The 25,755-nt window shown below is 41.4% G+C and overlaps 1 protein-coding gene across 2 annotated transcripts; it reads right to left on the bottom strand.

Annotated features, from left to right (window-relative positions):
* Positions 1-495: 495 nt before the first annotated feature.
* Positions 496-22,103, bottom strand: fmr1 (fragile X messenger ribonucleoprotein 1). Of its 2 annotated transcripts, XM_076739751.1 has the most exons (16): positions 21,668-22,103; positions 18,013-18,065; positions 17,812-17,905; positions 17,217-17,288; positions 16,189-16,337; positions 15,197-15,290; positions 14,961-15,077; positions 14,590-14,760; positions 14,302-14,380; positions 14,046-14,173; positions 13,741-13,827; positions 11,695-11,935; positions 11,033-11,233; positions 10,352-10,431; positions 9,531-9,745; positions 496-9,494 (listed from the first exon to the last, which is right to left on the bottom strand). In XM_076739751.1, the coding sequence occupies exons 1-15, from the start codon at positions 21,716-21,718 to the stop codon at positions 9,548-9,550; spliced, it is 1,815 nt and encodes a 604-aa protein (XP_076595866.1). In that variant the 5' UTR covers positions 21,719-22,103; the 3' UTR covers positions 496-9,494; positions 9,531-9,547. The 2 variants fall into 2 exon arrangements, with proteins under 2 accessions (XP_076595866.1, XP_076595865.1); XM_076739750.1 differs by having other exon boundaries at positions 496-9,745; positions 21,668-22,102.
* Between the last annotated feature and the right edge of the window lie 3,652 nt (positions 22,104-25,755).

Below are 25,755 nucleotides of genomic sequence, written 5' to 3'. Positions count from 1 at the left end.
CCAGTTTTTAGCTGATGGGCCTGTAGGTTTCCCTGCACTCTTACACTCACAAATTGACTTTGATACCATTTTCTTTTCTATGATAAGGCAGGTCAAGGAACATCATTCAGGAAAGGTTTCTCCTAACAGTGGGACTGCTACATAACTAGAGCAGGAGTATTGGTATATCAGGTGGAACCACATATTCTGTACAGTGATGGTGGCTGGACAACCAAGTGGGCCATGAAATGAAGATGCCATGCCAGTTGGGTCAGCCACTGTAGTTTAACCTGAGCAGATACAAAGTAGATATATGGCCAGGTGAGCAGCTGCTCCGTGCTTGGGTAAGTGTAGGATTTAAAGGCAGCTTAAGAGTAAGTTAAAACAAGTGGGTGGAGTGGAGGGAATGGGTCAAAACCTAATTTAACATGAGCTTGCACACTTTACTGTGTATTTACAACTGACAATAAAATCCTGAAAGTCATAACATGCAGTGATCAGCCGCAGCTCACGGAGGAAGATCAACCTTTATTTATTGAAACTGCTTGCATACAAAATATACTGCACTATAACCATACATGTCAATCCAAACATCTTAAATGCTAGTAGTATGTACAAAAGGAAACAAAAAAATGCCCCAAAGTGCACACAAGGTTTACAGCTTTGTTGACTACCCTGGTTTAAGTATCTACAGATTCTCCACGTGTCTTCACTTTCCGGCGCTGTACTGCCGAACAGCCCCACAGTAGAGTCTAGTGAGTATTTATTGATGTTATATACATTCTGTAAATAAATGACTGCTGAAAGCTGCTGTGGACTGTCAAGCAACAACAAGAACGTTTTTGGGTCATCAATTCTTGCGTTGGTTCCACATGAATCAACCCCAACTGGACTAAAGGCTTAGTGAAGGGGGGGATGCACAAGGTCATAAGAGACACTTTTCCAGTTAAAACGATTGAAAGTTTCTGAACTGAATTGGGACTCCCCGATTCAAATTCCTGTGCTTTCTCAATGATCACTGTATGTTTGACATAGACAGTATTTGTTCTTTAGAGAGCATCTCTTCTGGGATGTCAAAATCCAGGTTTATGTGGACAAGGTTGGGTTAATACCTCCGCAACCTGACCACATTCGCATAACAACACAATACAGTATTGTAGCTTTAACAGTAAGAACTGGTTAAATCAGTCTAATGCTGCGTTCAAATTTCAGCACTGCATGGTGAACATCATTCACGACCAATGCAAAATGAAGCCACCAGAATTCCCCTTATGCAACCCATTGGATCATGGGTAAAAAAAGTACACCCTGTACACCAGAACATCAGAACAGCACACCTTTCAAGACAATCACAACAGCTGAATATCAAGAAAAGCATTTTTTTGTTGGAAAACACCCTCAACATACAAACATTCCATGACAGTAACTGAACCACCCTACAACTATCATGAACCCTGTCAACTGACATGAAACCTGTCATTATGTGACAGCTGCCAACGCTTCTTTTCTGCAAATCAAAATTAATTTCACTCTGTTTGTTTACAATGATGATGCTGGAAAGATCCAAAATGTCTGAAGCCACAAATCTGAAATCCAAAACCCTTGATCCCCCTCCATGATAACAGACATTACAGCCAGAAGTCTTATGAGAACAACCTCACAGCATCTGTTCATGAAATGAGTTAACAGAACATAGTCATCGATTTCAATATGAAAAGTTCACGTGAGTTCACAGTGATTCAGTATTTCAAAGAAGCATGACTCTTTCATACTCAATCTTTAAGGATTGTACACTTTTGGTAGTGCCATTCTACTTTAAGGGGGACCAAAGTATATGTTATGGTACTGTTCTAATGTGCTGGAGACAGAGGATTGCATTAAGGACAGCAAACATAAGACAGTGCTAAGTAGCATCTTAAGAACTATACATGTTCTCAGCAATGTTCATCATAGTGCCTATGACACCTTAAATTGGCAGCATGAATCAAGACGTACTCAGCTTGAATTAAATGTGCGAACACTGTTCCCCGTCTTAAACTTTGGTTTTGATCCCAAATGGTTCACAGACCTACTTGTAGGTTTGCCTTGCAGCTTTCCGTATGACCACATCTGCAATGTTTTTCCAACGCTACATTTACATTTATTGCCACGACCTTGACTGTATTCTGTATCTTAAATTAGCAGTTTCCATGGCAGGCCACTGGAAAACAGCAGGATTGGATATTGATGTCACAACCAGTCAGTTATGGGAGATCCCCACTGTAGAAATGCTTTCTTAGCAACAGTTCTTGAATGACCCCAACTGGTAAGCATGCAACAGTCCTCTCACATTTTTTTAAATTAACATTATCCACTATAGTACAAGCCTTGGCTTAGCATTACAGTTTGTTATTAATGTTCCTAAAAAATCAAACCAAAGCATGAAAAAGCCATTAAACTGCTTTTGTTCGTTCAATTCCAGCAGTCCGAAAGTGTAACATACGACTTTAACCTGGTGTTTGGAGGCACGATAAAATACACCAACAAGCAGGTTGAAGCACAGCTGCAGAAGCAAAGAAATTCATTGTCTCTGGCGTGACACAACAGAGCTGATGTGAAGGTTGGACCTTTGTAGACTCAGCATCCAATGTACCCCCAAGGTCTGTAACACCTTCATGCAGCAAACTTGCATGTGGCTCTTTTAGTCAGTTCAAGGGGAACTGGCTTTTGGGACACGAGTCTCACCACCAGCACCATGCTGGCTTAACCTTAGGAATATTTTACACCGGTCAAAAAGAAAAGAATAAAAGAAACATTGAGAAAATCTAAATGAAACACTTATCATTATCCATCACTCTGGAGACTGAAAATTAAAGGGAAAACCCACCATAAAACATTATTCCCACAGGCTACTTCAGTTAATGGAGGAGGCAAACCTCTCCCAGAGCTACAGTATGGTACATGCTAGCAGGGACACCAAGATATGCTTTCAAGATTGAAAGAGCTGTGACATTTTGGAAAATAGAGATTTGGATGACAAAACTTTTACCATTCTCCTGTCTGTCAGAGCCAGAGGACAATTAGCTTAGCTTGGCTTCAAGACTGGAGGCAGCTAGAAACAAACAGGCCTCTACGTACACCATGACAGGTCACTACAGGTCACTCACTTGTATCTCATTTATTGAATTTGAATATGCTGGACTTGTCACAACTTCTTACTTTTCCGTTGGTGGTGAGCTAATTATCTGAAGTATATCTTTGAAATCTGGACAGAGTCAGACTAGCTGCCTTCCAGTTTTTATGCTAAGATAACTTTTCCGGGCTGTTAGTGCGCAGACATCTAACACCAGTGTATTTCTGAAAGTGTTCATTTATTTAAATCTTAGTGACTGCTGATACTTTTATTTTTTTCATTTTAACTCAATCTAAGAATCCTCCTCAACATGACCTAAGAGCAGAACTTTGGTCATCTGATAAAAAGCAAGTAACTGAAAGTGGAGCGTACATGTTTTAGGGTCAGATTACTGTTCCCAAGGTCATTACTGTACATTCACACTGATCCACCCAACAGCAGATGTTGAACCCCTGTGGGCCTTAAAGGTGGTCATCAAAAGTTGCGGCTTTCAGTCACTTACATGGATTCTAACAGTGTCCAAAAGTCCACTGAAATGTCTCCAGACATAGTATTACAATTCATTATAACCACTATTCTGCATTAAGGGCAAAACTGCCTGCTTTAAAGAGCCACCAAACCCACAGGTGAAATTTGGAATATATTTGGAGAAACGCTTTAATCTTCCACTGAAAACACGGTCACCATGCAAACCAAGCCTGCCTCATACACAATGCCAGTGAGTGAACTGTGTATCGTAAAGGACTTCAGTCATTACGTCAGTCAGGATTCAATGAGGGCTTTCAGTGTTAGGGTGGATTTTCCCTGTCAGATAAAAAAAAAAGAACTCATCCTCTGTCTGTAATGCAATGTTATTTTTCAAGTTCTGCAGCACTATGGACATTTCATTATTAATGACAGCTGTGTGCAGCTCAACCCTGCTACTGAGGATACTATTTTTTCACACATCATAAAGTTTATTATCAAGAGCTCTAGCATTTAACTGATATTAAACAGCAAAAAAAAAAGAAAGAAAGAAAGAAAGAAAGAAAGAAAGAAAGAAAATATCAGGATAAGTGCACATTTGAAACAATAGTACAAATCTTTTCTCAGACAAATAATGACATCATTATATACAGTACGCCACCCTTCCTTCTTTTTTCCATCATGATTTTTTTTTTTGTTTTGTTTTTTTACAATACAAATGAACTCCATACTGTTGATGCTCTATTGACAATATAGAGGTTACTTTCACTGCAGAGAGTGCTTACTGGGAACAGTGAAAGCAAAGGTCCTAACAGATAGTGAGAGAGAAATTGACACCAATAATACTTCTGAAAAAGAGAAATTAACTTCTAAAAAAAAAAAAAAAAAAAAAAAAAAACTTGTTTCATCGTGTTACATAACCATTTCTTTGACATTTTCTATGATCGTTGACTGATCGATGAGAAAATGTACCTCATCACTGGCAGCTGAACTGAAACAACCTAACACTGATTCAAAGAAAAACTAAGCTTATGTATGTCTCTTTTTAACATGTGTCCGAACCTACAGAAAGTCTCCAAAATCCATAATAAAGATGTACATGCAGCGCAAGACTAGAAAGATACACTGATCTCTGGTAAAGATAAGACCTGGCTCAACCTCTGAAATCTTTTCAGTTCCTTTCATGTCTTCAGTTAGAGAGAGAGGGAACAAAGTTTCTCTGGGTTACACTATTTTGCATTTCAAGATAGCATTTTTAAAAAGGGGTCTGTGTGGAGTCTTTGACTTTGAAACACAGCCAAAGGCGTCAAAGTAGCCACTCAAGGTCATGAAGGTCTACAAAAGTAACTGAATCCATTTCACAGATCAGCTGAACCAGGTCAGAAGCTACAGGCTCATGTTTGTCGACTATACAAGAATACAACACCTTCAGTGTTTAAAAAGGATCAGGAGGTCAAAGCAGGCAGGTCCCTGGTGCGCCACAGTCACTGTACAGTTAACACCGGCCGTCTGAGTTTTAAGGAAGCTCGGAAATACTCAGCATCGCCAGTGATGACCCGGGATGAGTCAATCATGTCACAACAGGAAGTAGCCACCTTTACACGTCTGGTCCATTCTGAACATCTCATCATCCCTGATTTACATGTCTAAGTTGTGATACAAGCCACAATTAAAGGCACATGTTACACACAATGTGGTGAGGTTTCTCTGAGCATTCGCAGCTTTCTAGCTACGAGTTTGTGACCCCAAATGTTAAGTCAGCCTATAGCATGTGGAGATGTCACAAGCTGTTATTAACACTAGATTTGAAGCCTTTGTCACAGACGGAGCACGGTGGCTAGTTTGAGTTCAGAGCCCAGTTTCTTTTTTGTGTCAGCCTGGTTCAAAATTGATCCACCTTAACGTAAAGTAATGTTTTGCTATGCTGAAGTCGCTCCCAAAGAAAGACATTTTTAAGGGAATAGTTCAGCATTTTAGGAAATCTGCTTTCTCACCAAGAGTTAGATGAGAAGATGGATACCATTCTCATGTCTGTTTGCAGAACCAGCAGTCAGTCATCTTAGCTTAGCACAAAAGCTGGGAGCAGGAGAAAACAGTGAGTCAGAAGGTCACTGCGCCTGGTCAACAAGTAGGTATTTCCACCTCAACATAAAACCACGCATGGTTGTTTTCACGCTTCAGTTTTTGTACAGATTAAACTAGACTTTAGAGGTGCTGGTATGCAGATTTTGGACAGAGCCAGGTTAGCTGTTTCCAGTCCGGCTGTGGCTTCAGGTCTACCTTCCAGACATGAGTATCAATCTTCTCATCTTACCTCAAAAAAAGGGAAGCTAAATTTAAAGGCTAATTTTACTCATCAAGTACTTGATCCCACACCATTCACAAACAGCAACACTAAAACTGAGTAACACAGCTCGTCCGCTAGCCTAAATATTAGATACCAGACTGTTACAGTGAGGAGATGCAGTATTATGATGTTCTACAGTGTTTTTGGGAAACATCAATCGGCCCATGAATGCACAGAGAAACCTCAAGAAACTTTTTTTTTTTTTTGCTTTGCATTTTTGTTTTACAGTGACTTTCTCACATTTTAACAGTTTTATTCAAGCTAATGCCTTCATCAGTCTCCCCTCAATCATAAATCTACAAATACTTTACACGAGCCCACCTACGTTACTGCAGACAGGTTCATTTTAGGATACAATTTGGGACAACTGAGAATGTACGTGAGCTTCAAAGGCCTTCGTGCCACCTCAGCTGTATTGATTTATTCTGTTGATGATGCCACAGAGGATATTTCCACGCAGAAGATGTATGAAGTCAGTAACTCTCGGAGGTGTCAAACCCAACAGCAGGTTGGATTACCTCAGGATGAGAGCCTGAAGTCTACACACTGTTTGTTTTGTCTGTTTCTTTGATGTCTGGAAACCTGCACTGGTTAGAAAGAGTTACTCTGACAACACGACTGTCGAGTCCTATTTTGTGTAAGTCTGTCAGTGTGTCTCAGAGCTCCAGCACGAGGCGGATAAGTTTAGAGCAATGAAAGAAGACTGGAACTGTTCTGGGACTAAATGAAAAGAAGTTATCTTGCACCATTGTTCCTCCCCAAAAGAACTGAAACAAATGCATAGGGTCACAGAATCACCCCTGCAACAAACACCCGTGTATGAAAAAACAGATGGTATACACAGGCAGTATAAAAAGCTTTGAACTATTCTGAGCAGTCAGGTGCTTTTTAGAGTGGGCCAAATTCACAGAAATGGAAGAGCATAAATCCAAGGCACGAAGATTAAAAAGAAAAAAAAAAAAAGCCTCATTATGACCGAGTGGCAGAAAAGTGACAGACTGCAGCTCCACGCCTGAGCTCATAATCCAGAGGAGATCTCACAAAGGAGGCTCAGAAAACTGGACTCGAAGATGAAACTCTTGCTTTCTTAAACCTGACGTTAGACTCTAGAGCAGGTTTTTAGTCAGGTGACATGCACAGTCCTGCCATCTAAAAGCAAGAAATAGAGCAATTCACAGTTTACATCATGCATACAAAAGGTGCAAAACTGCACTGTTCATGGTCACGAAACGATACCTGATACTGTGGTTTCATGACAATTACAATATGGTGTAACTGGAAGTAAAATCTGTTGGGCTTAAGGTGAGACGTCAAACTCCATCCTCTGCCCTGCCATTTACAAAACACAAGTAACAGAGAATGACAATAGAAAATCAGATTAATACACAAAATGTTTGGGCCCAGAATAAGTTGAAAAACCAGGAGGAATAAAACTTACACCAAATTTTTATTTTGTCAAGGTAATAACTCAATGAGATGTCGTTTCTTTTGCAGTAATACTTCAAGTAGGTTGTCTAACTGCAAAACAAAAAGGTTAAATACAAAGGTTTTCATAAATTAAAGAAAAGCTCATGTTATCAGGTGACAGGAGATCTACATTCGTGATGTTGCCGCCTTAATTCTGCAACCTGATCAGGTTTGTCTGAGAGCAGAAGTCACTCTACTGACTGAACTGCCGTCCATCCGAGGATGCTGTTAAATGTGAGTAAGTGGAACTAGCCGAGCCCTAAGCCTTCTGTGTGAAATGTCCTGCTGTTGAGGTTGGAAAGGCTCTCATCAGTCTGGTACAGGATGTGGATTCCTGCTGACACCCCTTTAGCAATGAGATAAATGAGGACTGGGAGTGTAGAACCTCCCTGTATGAAAAGGTCCAGAGCTGCTGGAAACCAGTGCAGAAATGCTGTCATGAATGTGTCGGCTTAGATTCTCTGGAATTTATTCATGACTGTGGTAAAGGCTTAAGCCAGGGGTCTGTTTAGTTTAGACTGTACATTATGGTCAATATACAGGTTTGACCTGTGTTTCTGGACTGGACACTGACTTCACTGCTGACTTCAGAATCATTTGAGCACTGCTACATTTTAATGATCAAGGAGTTTGTGCAGGGAAATCAAGCCAATGAGCTGAGAGATCAAACCAATGCTGTCTTCCTGTATGAGCCTCATGCAGCCTACTTAAAGGCTTTTTTCACGTGGCAAATTTCTGACGATTCTGAAGACAGTTTGGCCGGTCGCTGTCCTCTCAGCATCTCTGACAGACTGCTGGTTCTGAGCACGGACGCAGCTGATCTGAGGTCGGAGTCAGTGTGGACTGAATGGACTGAAGGCGCCTGTAGCAGAAGTTTCATGACAGGTAATTTTAAGAAGAACAGCAGTGCATGACATTTTGTTCCCTGTTGAAGACTCGAATGAGTTTGTATATTTGTTTCTGTAGAGGCTTTTTAACAGTTTATCCGCATCAGAGTGCCTCAGATTTATGATTCCCCACTGCTCGGGCTAATATGAATTCATGCTTAGTCTGACACTCGAACAGACTGTAGGAATTTTATATTATCTTGGCAACAGGAAACAAAACAGAGACGACTTCAATGATGAGATAAGTATCTGTTGGCAATTTCATTGCCCACGCATCCCTGATGGCTTTTCATCTTGAAACAAGAACTGAACTCCACTTCACTGATCCCAAATGGCAGGTTTCACTTGCTCAAGTGTCAACATGTTGATCCGGGTTCAAATGACTTAAAGAGTTTGGGAATTTATCAATTTAGTTCTAAAGTCTCTCTGGAAATGCACCTGAACGAGACGAGGTGAGGCCTCTACACTGGATACTTCTATTACAAATGCAATGCTGTGCTCCACCTGACTTCCATGGGTTAGACTTTGGACCTTGAGAGGATCAAAAATATGTTCTCAACCTGTGGACAACACTGAAGACAGTGCTGACAGATCATCTCTACAACATCTGCAGTAACAATAAGTTTAAAACGTGCAGCAGCAGGAGGAGGAGGAGGAGGAGTGAACACACTTGAAGTGGCTGTTATAACGCCTCCTTCCCTGTCAACCAATTGTTTCCTTTATTTGTTTGACTCGTTTTGTTTTCTGTTGTGATCAGTCCCAACAGGGCAGCAGAAAAAACAAAAATCATCCAATTTAGTTGATTTTAAAACACAAGTTAACAATTATTTGCCTTTGATGGGAAGGGGAGCGTGTTTGGGATAAATGCCTCTGTGAGAAACGAGCTTTAGTCAAATCGCTCCTCTTCTTTTCCTTTTGTCCAAAAAAGTGCCGTTTCTTTCATGTGTTACTCCAGAGAAGAACAGGATGCATCAGACCAGTCGACCACAAACCAGACCAGTACCTCAACAGAGCAGACCAGCAGACGCCAGATGGCCTCTGGTCTACGACTTCACTACAGTAAACTCCTCCATGCTGATGAATTATGTGTATTGATGTGTTTGACAAAGACAGAGAATGAAAACAAAAAAAAAAACTAGAGAGATCTATGATGGTTTTTGACAAGTTGCCTGTGTGTGTGCATGTCTCTGAGTGTGTGTGTGTGTGTGTGTGTGTGTGTGTGTGTGTGTGTGTGTGCGTGTGTGTGTGTGTGTGTGTGTGTCTAAGTGAGAAGGTCCTCCAGTGGTGTATCTACGACACTCCGTTCACCAGCGGAGGAGCGTCCTGTTTGTCCTTCTTCATCCCTCGGTCTCTGATGGGCCTCTGATGGTGATGGCGAGACGGACCCTCACTGCCAGCGCTGACACCACCCTGGGATGAGGAAGGCCCCCCTCCTCGCCCCCCTGAGGAGTGCTGCACGCTACGCTCGTTGTTACCGTCCACACGGATCTGTGGGAGACAGCGTGTGACATCATCATCTTACAGCATTTCCAAAGTACAAATTCTAATCAAATATTAGGGTTTGTCAGCACCAATAAGCTTTAGATTCAGTCTGTGTGATACTGGAGGTGCTGCACGAGCCAAGCGGGATTAATTACTGCAGAAATAGTTGGTTGCTGCAGAGAAGTTTCTGCAGAGAGGGCATGTGTTGTCCTCAGAAACTCGCACAAAGGCAGTCATTAAAACAATTCAGTTTTGGCCAAATTGGTATATTTCAATACACTCGTTATCCTCAGATCAGCTCTCTGCCATCTGCTCTGGATCGATCCTAAGTATTGTCTGACACAGGAGTCGTTTCCTAGGTCAGGGATGTTGGCACCGTGTTTATCCTCATTCAAAGAGGAACAGATATGTGTTTTTGGCCAGCTTGGACTGATTTCCTACTCTGAGCCGCTTGATAACTGCAAGTCCAGATGAGGAAAAAAAGACGTGTGTGCGTGTGTTTAAATCATTTTCTTCTCCAACAATTCCATTCAAACACAGGCAGCTTTGTGTGATTGTGTTTCTTTGGTCCTGTTGAGATTTAAACACAACACAAGGATGCGTGTGTGTTACCTGCAGAGTGTCCTCCTGCACTCTTGTCTTGGGGTCTCTGATATGACGAGGTCTCGGCTCGCTCCACTGCACGTCATCACCTAAACCGGGACAAACAGAGCCTGACTCTCATCTTAGACATCATCCTCGGTCCCATCAAAACCAGTTCTGGGAAGCGAAACCCTAAACTACTGACTCACTGTCATGTTACCAGAACATTCACATACGTCTGCAGTCTAAGACAGCAGCTCGCCGACAGGTAGCACATTGAAAACAGGGTTAAATTTAAGCGTCAGAAGGAGGTTTACGTCTGGGAGAATTCTTATTTTCAACGTAAATGTGGATCTCCTTGAAAAGGAAACACTCAATGAGAACGTATTTGTGAGGGGAGTCAGCGGGGAGCTTGTTACTGTATTCATTACCGTTCTTCATCTTCCATAATTTGGAAAAAAGCATCTCACTACACACTCATTTCATTCTCATTCTTGTTCCTTATAACTTGAATAAAGATCATTATCTTCAAAATAAGCCTCATCTCCAGCCAAATGGTACAAAGGTAACAGAGCACAGTCGTACAACTGATTGAGAGTTTGTGTGTGAAGCTTTTCAACCATAAATATTTGCCTCGTCTCTCTATAAAGTCCTGAATGAAGGCGATCTCTGTGAAACGATGGATGACAGCCAATGACAATTACTGCCTACCTTTATACCCTCCCCCTCCTCTTCCTCTCCCCCCTCGTCCACGCGGCCCTCCCCCGCCCGCTCTCTTCCTCCCATCTGTCCGTCTGGGCAGGGTCCCGCCTCCTGTCATCAGTTCCTCAGTGGGGGCCAGCGACCAATCGCTGAGCTCATCTCTGTGGTCTGACTCGGTCTCTGACGCGTTGGATGCCTCCGAGTTGGTGCCTGGAGGACAGAGGACACAAGTCAAGCCTCATTTAAGCAGTTAAGCACTGAAGAATTGTTTCGTTTCATAATAAAGTCATCACTCGGGGAACAGACTCTCCGTTCAGTGATTACAGCCTTGTGCTAGCTGGATGTTTCATATAATATCCACTCAAATATCAGAAGTCTGAACACTTATTTTACCCAGAAATGAGGCCACTGTGCACAAAAGGTGAAGTAATTACCTCTCATCAAATATGGCTGAAAATAACCTCAATCTGAGCCAAAGAATCAGCTCTTTTGCTTCTTCATTCACATCCAAACCAATGACAGCACTTATACTGACACCTAACTGAGGCGACTTTATATCAAAGCACCACATCATTCAGCTTTTATGTGTACAGCACAGCATCTGAAAGAGATATGAACTGATTTAAATGAATTCACTTGCTGTTTATGGAGACGTAGTAATTCTATCATACCTGAGGCGAAAGCTGCACCTCCTCCTCTCCGCCCTCTGCCACCTCTTCCTCCCCCTCCGATGTAGGGCTTCCCTCCTCCGCCTCCCGCTCCTCTCCCCATCCCCAGCCCCATGCCGTTATCGAACACGTAGGCTTTGTCTTTAAGGTTTCGGGGCCCCGTCCCTCCTCCTCCACCTCCCCCTCCTATCTGTCTCAGCTGCTCGTCAATCTGGAGGCGCTCCAGCCGAAGTTGATCCACCTCCTGTGGACATGAACAATTAAAAAAAAAACAAAAACATGAAAATGAGGATGTTTGCACAAGTTTGTGGATATTGGTCATTTTTCTATAATGTTTCTACAGGTCATCAGTTCCTATTTCAGTCAGTATTGGGGACAAATATGGTCAGACTGTGACTGTCCACCATTCACCGCCGCCACCACAGAGCGGTTAAGCTAACAGTACGTAGCCTGTTTGGCCAAATTTACCACATCTCTTGAAACTTCTTAAACATTCCTGTAAACCCTCTGGCTGAGGTCGCAGCCCCTCCTTCCCTCTACCTGCAGTATCAGTCAGGTCATATCAGCTGTCGCTAACTAAATTCCATGACTGACTTAATAACATGCCACAATGAAACTTGAAAGTCAGGTTGCTGTGCTGTCTGAAAACCGGCTGCCTGTCCTCAGCCAAAGACTGTTTGAGGTAAAAGAAACATCACTCTCTCAGTGGAATCATGTTTTTGAAGTTCTAGCAACTCTAACATGCATCTATGCACATTTCATGTTTACTGTTAAAGCTTTTGTGCTTAAAAATAGGACCCATTAATGTTATTTCTTTAAAAAATTATAACTATGCCGCTTATTTATGGTTTCATTTAGGTGAACCAGTGCCCATAACAACAAATGTAAGTAGCCCGCCACAATATTCAGGATACATGGTGCACTGAGAAACCTGGTTCTTTTACTTCCTGCATGCAAGATTCTCACTGTACCGAGATTTCTGTTCATCTGCATCAGTGCAGCAAATCTACTACAGCTGCTGTCTGTTTCTGTAAACACTGAGCTCCCGCAGCGATTAAGGATGAAGCCACTTTGGTTCCTCGCTGCCTCAACACTGCTGCATCTGTCACTTTGGTTTCTCTATGTGACTGCCAGTAAAGATAAAGGGGGAAGTGATAAAACTGCATGTGTACCCTCGACACTTGATTTTTTGACAGTTTTGCTTTCACCACCAACATACATACAGATCACCGCTGCACTGTGAATCGCTCTAATGGGAGTGATCAGATACCTGGATGAGGAGTTCACATGCTGTATCTGTGAGTACTCTGAGCAGCATGTGCAGATGTCTCAGGAGCAGGAGATCATGTTTACAGGCGTAAACACATTCACTTTAAGGATGTAAAAAATAAGACCAGAATTTCGATGGCTAATACAAGTAATATCTGTCACCGTTAAGATCTTAAAGGATCAGTTCAACATTTTGGGAAATAAGCATATTCTCTCCCTTGCTGAGGGACTGATGAAAGCACCGATGCTCCTGTCATGTCCGTCTGTTACCTGGCGATGCCATGGTGACAGCAACACTCCAGGAAGTCATTGCTCCTGGCCAAGAAGTAGCCCATCACATGACCCTCCATGAAACCAAAGTTTCTATACGTTTGTATATAGTGAGCTTTAGAGGTGATAGTAGCCTGACTTATTTTATTTCACATTTATAACTTTGGGCCAAACCAGGCTACCCTGTCTCCAATATTAACACTAGGCTAAGCTAATTGTCTCCTGGCGGTAGCTTCAGAGTTTTCAGCAGACATGAGAGTGATAATGATCTCATCTAACTCTCGGCAAGAATGCTAATAAATGCATTCCTTTGCCTCTCAGTTATTCATATCCCTTCGTGAATACTGTATCAAATGCTTCAGTATTATCAGGATTTTGTGGAAAAACATTTTTTGCTCGTCATTCAGTATTTTTGCAGACATTTCAGTGTGATTACTGACAAACTTTCTTTTTATTTTGCTAACAAGGGGGATGGCATTGCCCCTCACTTCGTCTGCTGACTATACACACCTTAAGGTAGTTGAGGTGATAGTCCAGCAGTACTGTAGCGTTGGAGATGCTTTCCTTGGTCCCCACAAATACAAATGGCACCATTCCCTGTGAGAGAGGGTCAGGAAGAGGACGAAAGATGAATTCTCTTCTCTTGCATCTGGTCTATTCTCAAATGATGCCTACTAGCAGTGGTAAAGACACATTCGTTAGTGGAATCAGAGGTCAGTGATGTAGGGGTACGAGGGCTGAGCCTGAAGACACAGCGTTTAGCTGTTTGTCTCGGTAAGCACACAGAGGTGCTGGGTCTTTTCGCTCCCACTGACCTCGTCTGCGGCCGCTGCCGCTGCTGCTGAGGGCTTTTTGTCATTCTCAGGCTCAATGCGAACCCGCACCACCCCAGACTTATCAACCACCTCCTGGATCAGTTTGCCGTTTTTGCCGATCACCTTCCCTATAAAGGGAAAAAAACATCGTCAGTGACAGTCTGCAAGCACTTTGAAGTTAAACAGTTTGGATAATTCTTGAATAAAGTCGTTCAGGAGGAATAATCTCGTCGTCTCTGCTGAGTGCTTCTCTCACCTACTAAATTCCGGGGAACTTTGATGACGTCTTCAGAGAATTCCAGGAAGCTCCTGGCAATGCGTACAGCATCCTGGTCCTTAGACAAACAACAAGCACAAAACCAACATGCTGTAACTTCTGTCGCTTCCTTCTGTCACATTTATCTTTAACATAAAAACATAAATAACAAGACACTTCTAAACTTGTTTTTCCAGACAGCAAACATGGACGCTACAGCTCTTTACACTCAGGTCCGTCCTCGTGAATCCAGGGACAACAGGTGTACTCATCAGTGGAGCGTCATACCTCTCCGTATATGTGGAAGGTGCACGTCTCCTCGTCCAGGTCTATGTTAGTGACTCCTGGGACTTTACGGGCTTGTTGAATGTTTGCCCCATGAGTCCCAATGGCCAGACCCATGAGGTCATCCCGAACCGCAAACTGTTCATGAAACCGTGACGCCAGCTGCCTGGAGCTCTGCAGGAACACGATGACAGGGACATGGAGAGAAAACATGAGCAAAACATCATCACTGCCACAACAACAGAGCAAGTCAGAGTGATTCCTGGTGCAAAATGATCAAATCTACACATGCATACAAGAACACACATACATGTGACATGCCTGTTGACCATAAGCCTCATTGTGTGTTTGTGTGTGTGTGTGTATGTATCTACCTCCAGTTGTCTGCTGGCCTCTTCGTTCCTCTGCATTAGAGACAGTTTGGTGCGGAGGCTCCTGAAGTGCATGTCACTCATCATATTGGCTCTCTTTGTTGTGACCTCATTCACCGACTGAGAGAACAATCAAAGATTAATTCACACAAACAATCTGCCTTTGGAATGTGCTATCAACGGAGGTCATCTACCAAATGACGGCCGAAAAGAAAAAAAAAAAAAAAAGTTTAACGCACCAAAATGACCAGCTGCTTTTTCTCAGAGTCGTAGGTGACGCTGAACCCGCCCACGGCCTTTTTAAAGTCTTTGTGTGCGGACTCCTTGGAGCACCTGTCCACAACAGTTACACAAATAATTCATGTCATATTCATTCATTCATGTCCTTAAATAATTCAGGAATCATTGCTGATTATTTAGCTCACACACCTTCACAGATTTGGATGAAGCTCATGAACTATCATTTAGTCTTTTCAGAGCCTAATATCAACATGTGCATGTACATCAGAGGCATTTCTTAAAGGCTCGGAAGAGTTTGATCATTATATTTACAGGTTTTACACAACAACAAAAACCTACATGAAAGTGGCTCACGTCCTCTTAAATATGCTGCTAAATATGTGAGTGTTGAATTATGTCTGCTGCTCTCTGACACTGCACCTCTATGAACACCCTGACACTGCGTTCATCTGACAGCTGCAGCTTCACATCAGCAGGTTCTGTTTAAAAGTTGGGTCTTTCTGACACGCTACTGATCCACATAGGCAACTGTCAACCAGGCTAAAGACCAAGTCTGCAAGCTGGCCTTACTCAGACTCAGCAATTTAATGCCACTATGGCTGAGCAGCTTGCACTGAAGCACAAGTGCTTTCAAACTGAAAAGCTCTTGAAATGGCAAACTTTGAAAGCTCTTGTGTTGTGAAATTTTCTTGTGCTTGCTGTTCTTCTCCTCTGTTTTCCTTTCAGCTTTCACGTCAGTACGGAGCATTAGCTCTTAGTACGACCGTCATTACTGGCTGTACCATTATAATAAATCCATAATAAAGCATGTCTTCAAGGCAGAGAATTAAAGTATCTTGATTATTCATATTACTCAAGTTCCTTGACTTGCCTTCTTGGAAAAGATCAATTTCTTAGCACAAAACTTGTTAGAATTTATCCAACAAAAAGGTTCCTTACACGCCCTGACGTGTACTTGCGGGACATAGAAGTATCTGTATATCAAACTCACATCTGCCGTAGATCCTCGGGTACATCCAGTCTGATCTTAATGAAGGTGGTTTTGGTGGCTGGCTTATTTGGGTTAACCGGCCGTAACCGCTCCAGGGTCACTATCTCATTTAATGTGGCGTCACATGCAGCGTACTCTATTACGTAAAACTAGAGATACAGAGAGACAAGGATGAAGTCAGGGGGATCTGGTTCTGCACAGGTGCAACATCATGGTTGTAAAAACTATGAGTGACAACTGTGTATCAATGCATAAAACATAAATATCAGTTTTAATAAGAATTCACTTTTTCTGGATGGAATGTGATTAAGACTGAGAGAAAACAGAGAAAGACAGACAGGAGGAGATCTGAAGACATGAGATAAGACAACGTGTAAAACCAGGCCAGAGAAGAAAATACAGAACAGAAGAAAAAAAAACCAGCTCACAGCAGTGAGACACGTTGGACAGATTAGCCTAAATTCACTCCTCCAATCATTCATTCAGCGTGGATCCAGGAACAGTGAGACCTTGAACGCAGGCAGTGAACTCACTGGCTGCACTACCACTTACTACCTGTTGCACGTCACCTGTTTACATATCGTGTTGCACATGTTTTTATGGTTTCATAGAAATTACTTGCACTACCTGCACCTACCTCAACTGTTTATACCTCATACCACTTGCACTACTTACATGTATTTATCTTTTTTTTTCTGGATATTATGACTATTTGCACTTCTGGTTAGATGCTAAACTGCATTTTGTTGTCTCTGTGTTGCACTCTGACGATGACAATAAAGTTGAATCTAATCTAATCTAATCAACATCAACACCAGCCTCCAGAAGAACGATGGTGTACTACTTAGATTTTTCTGGGTATTCTGAAACATTACACTATATGAACCAATGAAAACTAACTAATGTGAATCGTGACAGTGCAAAGCTTTTTGCTGGTGCTTTGATTCGACTGATATGTTGACACCCAGCCCGACACTGTACAATGATCATGTAACCAGGACTGAGAGAGACTGTGGTCTGAGGCCTACCTCTCCTTTGACCATGCGAACTTTGGCCAGCCACCATCCACACGGCTCCTTGTCGTTAGCCCTGGAATATACCTGGTAAAACACATACACACACACACACACACACACACACACACACACACACACACACACACACCATATGCCATATAAACATATTACAAAACAAAGAATGAATGATTTCCATTTTGAAGCTCAGAATAAGATGTTATTTTGCTTTTATGTGAGCACACCATCACACCTTGAGCGCTTTGATTTTTTGCTGTAATTCAAAGAAAATTAATACTGCAATTTATTGCCATTCACTTTGAATCTTGAAAAACATGAAGAATATAAAAATGAAGGAAAAATCAATGAAACAAAGTAGAAAAATGTTGCTGATTTATGGCATTATAGCTTCTGCTTTTTTCTCCCAATCAATCTTTCACTTCCTACTCGTGGATGCTCAGCTCTCCTACTGATAACATGTTTGCGGAAACCTTTGGTGAAAATATGAACTGCAGCAGGAAGCATCAACAGCAGCTATTTGATGTGTGGAAACATAAAACAAAATAAACCAAATCCAATTGAAACTGAGCGAGTATTGAGCGAGTCCCACCTCGACCTCATCGCTCTCATTTATCTCCTTGCAGAAGCCCGTTGGGGGAGGAAAACGCACGTCCTGAAACGGGATCTGACGCTCTGGCTGCCAGCTGGGACAGAGGGACACACACATTTACAAAAACAAGCGTGAATCATCATTGGTAAAAAGTTACATTTTACAGGTTGCAATATGTTGCTGTGCGTGCACATTACTCACTTGTTTTCAAAAGCCACAGTGACTGATCCTTCGTGAACATCCTTCACAAAGGCCTGGAAGAATCACAGAGGGGATATATCAAACGTTAGAAGAACCACTTGAAATACTCAATACTGCTTTGAACATGTCAGAGGGTTACAAATCTGCTGCCTAAGCCTGACCAAAGGCCTAGCTGTTAGCAACAAAATAGCCCTAACTGATTCCTTTTTGGGGGTTTGGGCTTTGGCCTTGAGTCAGGTTTGGTGGTACGCAGTCTGTGTTCATGTGTGTCAAGTACTGCAAGTAGGACATGCAATGCCTTTAAGGAAAAGAGGGAGATGGAGAGTCTAGTCTAAGGGTTGCATTAGCATTGTAAAATAAGAGCCAGGTCAGATGAAATGAAGCAAAAACTTCCAAAGGAGAGTTTCTTAAAATGCTAACTGATTCAGGGAAAGCTCTACTCTGTCACGAACATCCTGACCTGTGACCAAGCCTGTAAAAAACCCCTTACAGGATTTTACAGAAATTTCAGTTTGACATTCTAAACTAACCTACTGAAAACATGGAGGGTAGATGGAATATTATGGTCTTGTCTCTAGGCAGGTAGGTGCAATGTGTGTGGTGTTATTGCCAGTAAAAATGTAAGAGGAATGGCATGTTGGCAAACAGGAGTCTAAACATTAATTGGATCTTTTATCAACATACTGAGGGATTCTGGCACATGGTCAGAAGCAAATTATGGGCTGTCCTCATCACGAGAGGGTTTACTGTCAAATGTTGGAGAACATGTTGTAAACACCAAGACTTGTACATGAAAATATAAAATCAAAGTGAAAATCATTACACTCTTTTTAAAACAAATGTGGGTACTTCTAAATAATAAGTGGTAAAAACCATAAAGGGTGTGCTTTATTGATGACATCATGAGATTTATGCCATTATTGTTGTAGTCGGTGACTTTCATCAATAAAGATTTTAATGTTCGTAGATGACCACAGCAAATTTTTGAATATTATTTAGGGCTGCCCCTCAAGATTTTCTTAGTCTTCTGTCAACTAGCGGTCACACATTTATGATATTGATTTAACTACTTCAATATATATTTTTGGGCCATCAGACAATGGTCTGAGCTTCTGGGCTGAAAAAGAAAGTTATAAATAACACTGTTCAGACTGGACATGCTAAGAGCAAACATGAAAACGAAACTGACTGCCTGAACATTTTGTTAATTATTAAATCACACAAGTCTCATTGTTCAAAACACAGGAATTAACTGCCTCCATCATTTTTTTATGTATTTTTTTTATTTGCAACTGAGTGACCAATGAAACTTGGTCGACTAAGACTCTAATAGTTTGGCTGACTGCTGGGGGGAAACCCTAATATTACTGTAATGCCAGAGATGTGACGATCCTTTTCAGGTAATAACTACTGACTAAAAGCTTATTCATCACTTAAAGGCAACATAAAGCAACAGTTCTAAAAACTACTTTTAGGTTCAAAACTTAAAAACAACAAGAACAAAAACATTAAAAACACTGTAATAACCTCCAGCCTACTTGGTTCTATTAAACCCCTCACCAGGGCAGTGCCAAATTTACCACTTCTGGGATTAGTGCCCTGGAGCCAGACATCAAAGTCCACTTTCTTACCAAGTGAATTACTGAACAGCACCAGTGTGGCTGAGTCACACACACACATCTCCACATCCCACAGCTCTATGTACAAGGTAGGGATTTTACAATTTTTAGGAAATGAGTGACTTATACCACTGCAAAAAGCAAATCGGCCTAGGATTAGAACATGAAATACAGTGAAGGGCACTTATCTAGCTAATGATATGTGTTATACTGAGGCCTAGCATCACTCATTTGGAGAAAGCCTTTAACGTTTCAGTAAGCAGACTCAATGCTTGTGCAATTTTTAAAACCAACTTTTACACACCTCAGCATCGCGGCCTACATCAGCAGGTTTTCTGCAGTAATTCAAATACTGTTGAAGAAAGTGGGAACAACATGGCAGTCCAGTCTAATCATCTCACCAGCTCAACAGCAGTCAGCAGCAAAAGTTGAGTAGCTGGCAAACTCTGCCTTTTGCTCTATTTTAAGTGCATTTTGTGGATCTCTTAAACTAGTCTGAAATTGGCTATAGGCATTAAGTACTATAATTTGATAATAACACGTGCCAAATAATAAAGCAGTATCCAAACCCAAGGGCAAAAATCACATTTTGCATCCATACAGTGATGTTTGCCCAGTGCCACACCCAGCTAAAGATCTACCGCTGATGCTGCAACCTTAAACTTGCCTAAAAGTCAAGGAAAAGAATTCACTTTTAATTTTCAGATCAGATTTATATTCATGCTCAAGTCAGGAGGGTGCTTTAGTGAAGTGCTTGATTTCTTCAGACATTCCAAATGACTCAGCTGGCATTGAACGCAGCATCAGAGTCCATAATGAACATGGCCGCAGAGGGGTGCAGCACAGGTGTGCAGGATGGTTTGCATGCCGCCTCAACACTTGTTCAGAATTCTTTCTGATGGCTGGACCGCACACACATTGCTCATATTCCTTACATTTGATTGGCAGCAACAGAGTTTCTACTTACAGGCTGCCAAAATTCACAAACAATCACAACTCAATCTCACCAACTCTGTAACTGAACTACGAGTGCTGATCTTTAATGGTAGAGGAACATGAAGCAGACAGTCAGCGAATGTGAGCCGGTGCTTTTCTATTTGATGTTACCAACTTTCTTTTACTCTGTTAACGTTACGTTTCCTCAGTGGCTATGGTTACTAGTTAGTTTGCAGATTAAGCATTTCCAATAAAAACACACGCTCATTAAATATCAGTAATACTTTTCATGTCTGCTTTCTGTTTTTATATTGTGCTTGTATGTTCCATTCCAAATACACTGTAGTTGTTGACTACTAATTAATCAAAATTCAAGCATAGTATTTTTACTTTTTTTTTTTTTAAACTGAACTTTCTTCTACTTCTTCCACGGCTAACACACACTGATCATGGGATGGACACCAGTGTATTACTACCTGCCCATGGATCCATCATCCAGGCTGTCAGACCCTGCCTGAAAAACTCTCTGCTCCGTCTGTGGCACATGACCAAATGAATAACCCCACAAAATCCTGTTCCTCCAGCTTGTTGTCTCTAGTCTTCAGAGTAACCCCAAAAACTTCAGGAGCACCCTTGATAATGGGGGAAATTTACGGCTTAAAGCAAACCGCCAACACTTGTTATCCTAAATGAAATGACGCTAAAAGACACAAATCACGATCGAATTTTGGCACCTGTGTCTCTGCTACCAACCCCTGTCCATCACTTTCCAGATGACATTAGATTACAATCACACCAAAATTAACTACCAACGCGACTACAATAGCTGCACTGCTTTAGCAAAGTCACCATAACCACAAACTAACGCATTTCGCTAGCAGCGTTCAGGTTGAAGCAGCAGCTCGGCGTCAGCTTTGTTTACTGATTTTCAGTCTCCACGTCCCGGCGGAGGCTGGACACAAGCACCGAGGCCCGTAGATACAAGCAGGTATCTCTGTGATAACGTTAGTCCGGCAAGACAATTTCGCGTCAGTTAGCCTAACATTTCTGCATGGTGCAGTAATTGAAATGAGAAAGCTTAACTAAAACCATTAACTTACCTTATAAAAGGCCCCACTTGTTCCCCTCACTTCCACGATTAGTTCATCCATGACGCAAGTTACTACAGCTCGCTAGCTAGCTAACTACCGCTAGCGATGTTAGTAGCTAGCTAGCTAGCTGGCTAGCCTGACGCTAGCCAAGGCAGAGTTTGCTATCGTTGGCGTCGCTACCTAGCCAAAACAGCCTGTCAGTGGGATGCAAGAAGAGGCCACGATAGCTGTGTGACCGTAATGTTTCCCGTTTTGCACCGTCTATGAATCTTGCGTTTGTTTCTTGAAGATTTGCAATTCCGGATGTATGATAAATCAAAGGCGAATTATGTAGCAAGCTATATTAGCTTCTACTAGCTAGTTATGTTAATGATGTGTGATTAGTGGTGGAGCAGCTACTGCTGGTTGCTTCTCTCCATGTGACGTCTCCGCTTTCTTCCTCTGCTGAAATCTGAAGCTGGTTCCACTCCTCTGAGCCTATTGCTGCTCTCCACAGGTAATAAATAGGAATGGCTTTCTCACATAGCTGGACAATCCATCTAAATGAAAATGTCCATTGTCATTGTCCTGCAATGAACCTCGTTTGTTTTCCCAACACAAATCAAAACTGAAAATGAGTACTATAGTCCAGCTGTTGGCACTGAAACAGTAGAAACAGCATCTTTCTCCAAGACATCTGGCCATATCTAACTTATTCTTGCCTGATGTTCTGCTTTGATTTCACTGTATGTATTCACAAAAATAAAAGCTTATTGGGCAAAACTGTGTCTTTTTTCTCTTATAATTGGGTTCTCTTGGCATGATCTTCGGTTCCACAAATTCACCACCTCCCACTGTGGAAAACAAATGGTACCAAGGGAAACCACAGGGGTTACAGAACCAGGACAGCCACTAGTCTCTGAACATAATCAGTGATCAGTGTTATTTCTCACATCTGCTTCAGGGTTATTCACTGATACTTCACTGCACTGCATTTGCGTTGTCAGCGAGGTTCACTGTAGCTCTTCCTCTGTGTAGGTCTGCAGCTCAAGATTGAAAACATTTGATTTAATATATTTATCTTGGGATGTTTTGACTTCCATTCTCAGATTTCCTGACATTTTTTCACATTCACAACTTTTTCTGTAACTTCTTGGTATTAAAGCCACTGGTGGTCTGTTTCCAATCAAATGTCGGTCTCTTGATGGCTGACTTGCCAAACTACATCAGCTACTCCAAGATCAAGTCCAGCCTCTCCGGAACATCTCAGCATGACTGAATTTATAACATGCCTCGCAGCCCTATAATTTGAATGTGTAACTATTTTCTCTGAGATGTCATGGCTCATGTCTTAACGATGGTTTTGATGCTTAAAGACATCTGTGGCTGGAGACTTAATCACTTAAACATTTCAATGTTTTTTCACTGGTGGACCTGGAGAGTCAGTACCAAAAAGAAGATAGTCATTCAAAGAAAGGCCTGTCTTTTGTTTTACCCATCTGATCCTCTCACACTCTCAACACTCAGCGGCGCTCATCTGCTATATCCATTAATGGATACATGATCTGCTTGAGAATTTAATTTTCTAGCCAAAGACAAGGAACGGCCACAAGCCACATATTTGGAGGCAGAGTGGGAAAGGAGACAGATGGACAGACAGACAAAGTGATGCAGACAGTTTGAGACATGGAGGCAGAGAAGGAGACAGAAATTTAAAGATGTAGGGGACGCTGAAACACACTAACAATGAGATATGAAGGACATACAGGGATAAATGATACAAAGATTAGGACAGAAATAGAGAGGGCAGTAGAAACAGGGTGACACACGAAGAGTGAAATAAGATACAGGTCTGAAAGAAAGAGCGTAAGAGAATGGAAAAACAGACATGGAATCTGAAGTTCCTCTGTCGGGAAGGGAAACAGGCTCTTACAGTAAATACCTTAGTCAGGACACGAGCTAGTACATGGCCAAAACAGACGTTACTGAAAACTTCATTATGTTGATGCTTAGGGGGCATGTAATGTCAAAAGCTGACCTAAGTTTAATGTCTCCAAAGAATGAGGATCTGAGCCAAGTGAAGCTTCTTCAGCAGTTTTATCAGAAGTCCCTTTGTGAGGTTGTAACAACCACAATGTTACATATGAAACGTATAATAGTAGACAATCTGATACAGTTCAAAACAATAACAAACTCACAGCCAAAAAACATTGTCATCTCAAATGTAACAAGTCTAATAAAATGATGACAACATCAAAAAATCAAGTAACGCCACTCTTAAGGCTTTTGTTAAAGGAGTAACTTGGTATTTTGACTTTTAATCTGTTTTTTTTTTTTTTTTTTTTTTTTATGCATTGACAGGGTAGAATGTAGCTACTGTATTCTGAGGATGAGCAGCATCCGACATGCCGAAGAGTCGCTGAGCAATGGTTGCTATTCTGTGGCTGACTGACCTCCAACCTCCCTGGTGTCACATTAAGCACAGTGGTGCAAAAACAGAAATATACCTATATTAATTCCATATATTTATATGGAATGTAGATGTTCCACAAATCCCTTTGGAGTTCAACCTGTGAATAAAAACTGAAAATGAAGAGAGAATAAACTTGAAACACATGACTTGCTCTCAGTTTTCTTGTCTCTAGCTCACAGCTGGTTTTTGTGTATATTGTGTCTTTTCATGTTGCTCATTTAAGCATTGTGTTAACAGAATAATACTAGCAATCAATTTTTTATTGATTTAGTTGTTTCCTCTGTTCTTGGATTGTTGAGTTTACTGTGACACCACAGAGCTCCTCTTGTGAAGGGGAGAATTTCCTCACATGCACAAGTAAATATTGCATCATTTAAATGCCCCAATAATTTAAAATGATGCTAAATAAAGGCTGAACCTAGCTGGCCAACAGGCTAGCCTGCACTAGCACTCCCTGAAGGTAATGCATGTAACCACTGTTCTCTGAGTGAGGGAAACACTGCTGATGTGTCGTACCCTGCAGAGCTGCACTAACAGTTGTTTTCATTATCCATTAATCTGCCAATTACTTTCTCAATTTATCTATCGAGTAAACACTTGGTGTATAAAATAGTGAAAAAGAATCGAACAGTGAAAAATTCTGATCACAAATGTGATGTTTTTTTCCAACCAACCACCAAAACATAGTCACTTAATTGTCATGTGAGACAAAGAAAACCAGCAAATATTCCCTTATGAGAAGCCTGAACCAGATGAATTTTTGGCATTTTTGCTTGAAAAATCACTTGAACGATTAACTTTTAAAATAAAATGAATTGATTGATGAATCATTTCATTCCTAGTACCCGGTACAATTCATCAAGAGCTTGTGCCCTGATGTCTCAAGGACTCATTCATACTCATGTACTGTACTGACTTTGCATGGCATTTCATTAATTCCACTAAAAGACACCTTTTTCTTTTTTTTTTTCTTTGTTTTTTTTTTACTATTGTGACTTTTTGCAGTTAAAAAAATACCAGACTAAATTTCAAAATGTCAAGGCATCCCTTTAAGAGCAAACATGGGTTATTAAAAAAGTCAGATCAACTGAAAAAAGAGAGCAAAGTATTCTAACAAATTAAACATGTAAGTGTATGTACAGGGAAAGGGAAGGGAAGCACACACACACTGTACATTTGGATTCTTAACTTCCAGACCTGCATAAAACACATACTGGTTATGATTTTCAATGTCTGAAAAAGAAAACTGATTCATACCTGTCATGATAAATGCTAATAACAAGGTTCATACCTTCCTTTTTCTTTTTCAATCATTTGAAACCAAGTCAAAATGTTATTTTATTCAGATCTGGCGAGTTCATGAAGGAAATGCAGGCACAACATGTTTTTCTTCTTATTAGGCTGGTCCAGTCGTCACACATGTATTACAGCGACTAAGTTAGCCAGGTTACGCTAACCTAAAGGTAAACCATAGATACTTGTTAACAGATGATAGTTGTAGCGAGTCCCCTTCCTCTCATGTATTACAACCCTGAAGAGAATAAGTGGTTTAGAAAATGGATGACTGGATGTTATCCCAGCCTTTGTTGAACCGGCTCTGGGTTGCATGTCACAGATCTGCCCATACATACAGCTCTCCCTGGTA

This window comes from Chaetodon auriga, chromosome 9 (assembly GCF_051107435.1).
Source record: "Chaetodon auriga isolate fChaAug3 chromosome 9, fChaAug3.hap1, whole genome shotgun sequence".
Lineage (NCBI taxonomy): Eukaryota > Metazoa > Chordata > Actinopteri > Chaetodontiformes > Chaetodontidae > Chaetodon > Chaetodon auriga.
Note: the sequence above shows the minus strand (reverse complement) of the source record. Positions and strands in the feature narration are given on the sequence as shown.